Source organism: Microtus ochrogaster, unplaced genomic scaffold (assembly GCF_000317375.1).
Source record: "Microtus ochrogaster isolate Prairie Vole_2 unplaced genomic scaffold, MicOch1.0 UNK44, whole genome shotgun sequence".
In the NCBI taxonomy this organism is placed as follows: domain Eukaryota; kingdom Metazoa; phylum Chordata; class Mammalia; order Rodentia; family Cricetidae; genus Microtus; species Microtus ochrogaster.
This window is the reverse complement of record NW_004949142.1, coordinates 1138153-1145513: the sequence shown is the minus strand read 5'-3', so window position 1 is coordinate 1145513 and position 7361 is coordinate 1138153. Positions and strand designations below refer to the sequence as shown.

Sequence of the window (7361 nt, the reverse complement as noted above, 5' to 3'; positions counted from 1 at the left end):
TCCAAGGGATGCTGTGGTGAAGGCCTTTCGTTCCGCAATGCATGCTGGAATTGGTAGTTCTTTTTTACACATTCTTTTATTTACCTAAACTGGAGACTTCCATGGCAGGAAGGCTAAGGGAGGGATGAGGCCTCGTCCTGCAACTGCTTTGGGCACTACCTTGCGCTCATATTCCGGCCTCAGGTAGCTAGTCCGACCCTTTGTATAAAATTACTGTGACGTAATAAGCAAGCGTAGATGGGAAGGGGCGGCTGCCTGATAGGAAACTCAAAATTCTTTCTCTTCCGTCTCTTTCTAGTTACGACACACAGGGAAGGACTAGGTGGCCAATCCTGAGCCCGAAAAGAGTGTCTACTCCCCCTCCCTCTTCCGCTGACGTGTCTGCATCTTGTGTTCCTAGAGGCTAGCAGTAGGCGCCAAGCAGTCGGTTTCCTTGGCGACAGAGAGCGCGGGAAATACAGATAAATTGTAAATGCGGCTGCGCGGCGGTGCCGCGGTTGGACCCACTGGTGTCCGATCGGCTTCTCCGGGATTTGGGCCTCGGCATTCGGGAGCACGGACGTTTTGCTCGGAGTAAAGGTGAGACAGTCCGGAGGATCGGAGAGGGTAGCTAGCGATACTCATCTGAAGGGTGGGAAAGTGCAGGTGCAGACAGGTGTTTACCGAGGAGGAGAATGACTGGGGCGGAACCAAAGGGTCCAAAGCCTCGTGAAACCGAGAGGACTCCTGGGAAGGGTGCAGTCGGTGCCGTCCCTGGGACAGCTGTGAGGAAGAAGGCAAGGGCTGTGTGAGGGGAGCCCTGCCTGTGATCGTGACTTGAAGGCAGTGTAAGGAGCTGGCTGAAGGGTAAGTGAGAGGAAAGGAAGGGCAGACGTGTGGCCAGGAAATTCAGCTACAGTTCACAGGAGGTTCTATTATAAGGGAAATGCATGAAGGAATGCCAGTATTGGTGAATGCTTTTGGCGGGGGAGACGTGTTTAAAGAGAGTCTTGAGGTTAAGTGCCCTAACAAGGAAACCCCCAGAAGGGGTAGGGTGGAGAAGCATTAGCAGTTTTAGTGTTCGTTTTGGGTGACTTTAAAAAAAAAAAAAAGGTGAGTTTCTTTTCGTCTGTTTTGGTTTTAGTATTTTGTTTGTTTGGTTAGTTTCTAAGACAGAATCTCATTATATAGGTGTCTCTGGCTTTGAACTCTTTATGTAGAGGCCTCGTCATCCGCCTGTCCCTGCCTCAGGGGAGAAGGGGTTAAAGGCCTCCTCTAACCATGCCCACCTAGTTTTGGGGGTATTGAGTACGGGGTCTTCTGTACTCGGGTTGGCCTTGAACTCCGCGCTGAACTCCTGGTGACTTTGAACTCCTCGTCCTTTTGGCTTCCCCTCCAGAGTGCTGGAAGTACAGGTTTGCACCAGCATACCTGACTGATTTGGGGGCTCCTGTCTAGCCCAGGAAGGCTGCTGAACTTTCGAGACCAAGCCATTCTTCTCCTTCAGCTTCTCCATTTTCTGGGACTCTAGACATGCCACCACTTGTCCCTGCTTGGTTTTGATTTTAAGCAAGGAAAAGAAAGTGGGGAGTCTGGAGAAAGTTCACGGCTACCACTTCTATCCAGTAACTTCACTGTAGCTGTCCTTTTTCTGGAGAAAGGAAAGACCAAAGGAAGACTTTAAGGCTACATGTCAAACAACAGAGAATTTAGATTGCTAACTGCAAAGAGCAGTTGTTAGAGTTTATTTATTTCTTAAAGATTCATTTTTTAATGTTTAAGTATATCATTTACTATGTAATTAGATATAATGTATTTATTATTTATTTTTAACTATATGCATATGTGTGCAGGGTTCCTGGCCTGGATCTAGACTTCCAGACACCTGACATAGGTGCTGAGAATTGACCTCTGGTTCTCTGGAGGAGAGGGGAGCCATTTCCAGACCCTCAGTTTTTTGTTTTTTTGTTTTGTTTTTTAAAAATGAAGATGTTGTTCATCAACTCTATGGTTGGTATAATTCTAAAGCAAAATTAAATTTCTCTTATTTAGAATTACAAACCAGGTGTGGTAACCCCAGCACTCAGGAGGCTGAAGCAGGAGGACTGCTACAAGTTGGAGGCTAAGCTGAGCTTTATAGTGTGTTTCAGGCTTGTGTGGGTTACAGAGTGAGAACTCTCCCAAAAAGGGGGTGGTGGGGATGATTTACCCCAGTAATTCCAGCAGTAAGGGGGTGGAGGCGGAAGGATCAGGGTTCAAGACTAGCCTTGAGTGCACCAAGTACAGAGCTGGTGTGGGTTATATGCGATCTTACCTCAAAAAAAGAAAAGAAAATTGTCGGATAAGTGACTGTGTTGAAGAACTTTTTTTTTTTTTTTGATAGGGGTGGGGGACAAGGTTTCTCTGTAGACCAGGCTGGCCTCAAACTCACGGAGATCCACCTAACTCTACTTCCTGAATGCTGGGATTAAAGGCCTGTGCCAGCACTGCCTGGCCTAAAAACCTTTAAAGTTGTTTAATTACATGTGTTTTTAAATTTTCATTGAAGTTCACTGGACCTGGAAGAAATGGATTTACCCGCTGTTCAAATTGAAGAAGTACAAAATGTCCTTCATGCTATGCAGAAACTCCTAGAGTGTCCAATCTGGTAAGTCAATGGGAGAATTTATTAATTTGGGGTCCTTTGTATGATTAGTGGCTTTACATAGTAGAGAGAGAAGCAATCTATTAATATCAAAATGACTTTGTATTTTTATAACTGAAGAGTTTTAGAAGTGCAGAAAAATCTTCGCTCTGCCACCCCCGCCCCCAACCCCTTTTGCCAACTAAAGGCTTGTCTTGATTTGTTCTTCCTTGCTTAGGACAGGGTTCTGGTTGGAATAAGTGACACTTAGGCTTTTCCTCCAGCTATAAGACCAGCTCGATGGAATAACCCCAGTAAATGAAGTAAAAATCTTGTCTGGCTCAGACTGACCCCGTAAATTTAAATGAGAACGCCACCAGTTAGTTCTCAAAGCTTTTAGCAATACTTGCACAACTAATGCAGAATGAACTTTTCTTTTTCTCCCCCCACCTTTTTTTTTTTTTTTTTTTTAAAGATAGGCTACACTATACAGCCCAAATCAGCCTCACACTCACTAACTTAGGCTGGCCTTGAACTCAAATCCTCACTCTGCCTTTTGAGTGCTAGGATCATAGACATAAATGACCACACCTGGCCAAAAGAGTGAGTTTGGACCAGTGTTTATCTGGGTACCTATCCCCAATCAGGATATGAAACATTTCTAGTACCCTAGAAAATTCCCTTGTGTGCTTTACTAGTTTTCAGACCTTCTAGGACCTTTGGAAGTTAGTTTTTAGTGTATAATTTTGTAATTTTCAAAATTTTATGCACTACGGTTCAGAATATAGCTCAGGAGAGTGGCTTGTCTAGCACACAGGAAGCCCTGGGTTCAGTTCCCATCACTTCATAAATTAGGCCTGAGGACCGATATCTCTAATCCCATCAGAAGGTGGAGTCAGGAGGATTAGGAATTGTAGGCGGGGTTTTCTGTCCTGCCAATCATCTCAGTCCTGCCTGTAACAGGGAGGGAGATGTATTAATTATAAATGCTTGCCTGATAGTTGAGGCTTGTTACTAACTAGCCCTTACAACCCAAATTATCACCTTTCTATTAATTTACTTTGTGCCTCGTCGCTTTATTACCTCTGTCCCATTTTGTGTGTCCGATTCGTTTCATTTCTCCCGTCTCCTGGTAACTCTACCCTTCTTCCTCGCGTTCTCTCAGTCTGGCCTTCCCGCCTAACCTTCCTGCCAGGTATTGACCATTTAGCCCTTGATTAAACCAATGAGAGCAACACATCTAAACAGTGTACAAAAGGATTGCCCCACAGCAAGGAATTCAAGGTCATCTTTGACTGTGAGGCCAGCCTGCGATAAGTGTGACCCTTTTCCCCCTCTTTATTTATTTATTTATTTATTCATTCATTCATTCACTCATTCATTCATTACTCAGGACTGGATGTTTACCTTGGAAGCAGAGCAACTTAACCAGCATGCTTTAGGCTCCGAGTTCAGTTTTCAGCACCATGAATAAATGATGCTGAGAAAAGGCATAACCAGTGTTAAAAAGCCTAAGCCAGGACTGGTGGTTGAGAGTCCATGCTGTGCTTTTAGATGCCTCAAGTTCAGTTTCTAGTGCCCAGGTTAGGTTAGTGATGACCCCCCATAACTCTAATTCCAGGGACTCTGACACTCTTATCACCTCCATGGGCATCTTAAATCACTTGTAAAAACCTCTGCACAGAAACACACAAATAACAAAGTTCAGGGTAAATCTTGGGCTGGGTGTGGTGGCAGATGCTTCCCAGCATTCTGCTGGAGGCAGATTGGTCATTGGGTGCCAGGCTATTCTGGCTCGGTTTCTGAGACTCTGGCTGTCCTAGGACTCAGATCCATCTGCCTCTGCCTTCAAGTTCTGGGATTGAAGGCAAACACCACTACCACCACCACTGACTGCAAATTTTGATTCTTGAGGCTTGATTTATGAGGCTCAGTACTTAGGAGTGCTTGCTGCTCATTTGGGACACAGGACTTCAGTTCCTGGCGTTCTGATTGGGTAGGTAGTTCACAATCATTTATAACTTTAGCTCCAGGGGAGTCATTGTCCTCTTCTGGTTTCTGCAGGTGCCACACACATGTGTGGACATACACACAGAGACACATAAAAAGAGAAACATCACATTTTATGAAAACAAAGGAAAATCTTGACTCACATACCACTTTTTCTGTGTGTTTGTTTGTTTGTTTGTTTGTTTTTCTCTGTGTAGCCCTGGCTGTTCTGGAACTTACTCTGCAGAATTCTGAAACTGTGACAACCTCCAAACACTGCGTATTTACCCTTCCCTGCTTTTTCTCTTCCTTTATAAAACCGATATTTGTTTTATTTTAATTTGTGTGTGTGTGTATTCTGTATATAAATGCCACATGTGTGTGGGTACCCACAGAAGCCATAAAAGGGTGCCAAGCTTTTGTGAGTCACTGGACATGGATGCTGGGAACCAAATCCAGGTCCTCTAAGGAACAGAAAGTGTTCTTAACCATTGAGTCCTCTCTCTAGTCCTCCCTTTCTTTTTTCTCTTTTTACGTAACTGGCTGGAACTCACAGAGACCCACCTTCTTCTGCCCTCAGAGTGCTAGCAGTAAAGGCACGAGCCACCTCAACCAGACTTTTTAACCAACCTCTTAGAGACCTGGAGTCTGTTTTGTTTTGTTTTGTTTTGTTTTTCTCTGATGCAGGGTCTTTCTGTGTAGCTCTGGCTATCCTGAAATTCACTGTGTAGACCAAGCTGGCCTTGAAGTCACAGATAACCTCTTGTCTCAGCCTCTTAAATGCTGGGATTAAAGGCATGTACCTCCATACCCTGCTTAAATTAGTTGTTAATAATTTATATATTTATTTTGGTGCTGAGGTTTGAGTTGGAGACTCTTGTACGCTACTTACGTGCTCTCTCCCTGAACTATATACCCAGCCCAATTTATTTATTTGTTTGTTTTCCTGGACAGGGTGTCATTATGTAGATCAGACTGACCTTGAACTCACAGTTTGTCTGCCTTTACTAGGATTAAAGGCATGTGTCACTATGCTCAGCTTTCTGATATTTTTAAAAAATACATTGTTATTAGGGCTCAGCATTCAGAAATAAAGGGTTGGAGAGATGTCTCAGTGGGTAAAGCTTTTGCCATGAAAGCACAAGAGCTGGAGTTGGATCCCCAGCACCCACCCAAATGCCAGGTAGGTGTAGCAACATACCTAGTCCTTGGTACACAGAAACAGGATGCTGAGAGCAAGGTGGCTAGACATTGGTGAGCTATAGGTTCAAGCGAAAGACCTTCAGTGTATAAACTGGAAAGCAAGGAAGAGAGCCAGCATCATTCTGGAGTCTCCATGTGCATACACAAATGTCAACATGCAGGAAAAAAAATTATTGATCAGTTGTATTTTTTTAAGATTTTTTTTCTTTCTCTTTTAATGTATACAGTTGCCTTGTCTGCATGTATTCCTGCAGACCAGAAGAGGGCATCAGATAGTGAGCTGCCATGTGGGTTCTGGGAATTGAACTCAGGACCTCTGAAAGAGCAACCCGTGCTTTCAACTGCTGAGCCATCTCTCCAATCCCCAGTTGTACCTTTTATTTATTTATTTTTTTCATTTACCTTTGATGGGTTGATGGATGAATTTAAGTAAATTTGCCTTCATGCTTCATGCTTTATTATAATTTATATTCAAAGTCAAGTTAATAAGATTAAGGAAGATGTGTTTTCAGAGAGAAGATTTGAAAAGTGCTAGAATCGGGCTGGAGAGATGGCTCAGAGGTTAAGAGCACTTCCTGCTTTTCCAAAGGTCCTGAGTTCAATTTCCAGCAACCACATGGTGGCTCACAACCATCTGTAATGGGGTCTGGTACCCTCTTCTGGCATGTGGGCATATACAAAGACAGAATTGTATACATGATAAATAAATAAATAAATAAGGTTTAAAAAAAAAAAGAAAAGTGCTAGCATCTACCGTCAGCATTGCAGCTAAACAAAAACAAGACTTACATGAGATTTACAGCCAAATCCATGAACTATCAGAGCCACAGAGCCAGAAATATCATTGCAAGAGAAAGATGGGTTTTGAAAAGCCTAAACTTACTGGGGATAATTGCAAACAGTGATCAAAAAGTCTTCAATAATGTGGCATTTGGGTCCATTTATTTTACATTCGCACGGGACTCAGTCATAAAAATGTAATGTTCTTTCTCATTCTAGCAAATTAAACCATCAGTTAAAAATTCAGATACATAAAAACTACAGAGACAAGAAAGAAAGTTACTGGTACATTTTCCTTTCAGTTACTCAGCGTTCTCAGCCTCTGGCTCCACTCTCTTGTCCTTTTCTTTGAGGTGGCCCTAAAAGATTTTGGTCCTCCTACCTTAGCCTCCAAAGTGAGAATTAGAGGTATGCACCTGTCAACTTTAGGCCTCCTTTTTTATTTTTTTTAACCATGTCTCACTGTATAGTTCTGGCTGTCTTGGAACTCACTGTGTAGACCAGGCTGACCTTGATCTCAGAGGTCCTTCTGCCTCTACCTCCCTGAGTGCTGGGATTAAAGGCATGCACCACCACCACCTGGCAATTTTAATAATTTTTAAACTAGACTGTTCACTATAGTCGTTTTTATTTTTATATATATATAGATATATATATATATATATATATATCTATATATATATATATATATATTTTTTTTTTTTTTTTTTGGTTTTTCGAGACAGGGTTTCTTTGTGGCTTTGGAGCCTGTCCTGGAACTAGCTCTGTAGACCAGGCTGGTCTCGAA

General features: G+C 42.9%; 1 protein-coding gene across 2 annotated transcripts in view; it reads left to right on the top strand.

Annotated features, from left to right (window-relative positions):
* The first annotated feature begins 428 nt into the window (after positions 1-428).
* Positions 429-7361, top strand: part of Brca1 (BRCA1, DNA repair associated) — a 68410-nt gene continuing 61477 nt past the window's right edge. For both annotated transcript variants that reach the window (XM_026777053.1, XM_026777054.1), the window contains exons 1-2: positions 429-579; positions 2528-2626. In XM_026777053.1, coding sequence (XP_026632854.1) covers positions 2547-2626 — 80 coding nt within the window. In that variant the 5' untranslated portion in view covers positions 429-579; positions 2528-2546. The remainder of the gene's footprint in view (positions 580-2527; positions 2627-7361) is intronic.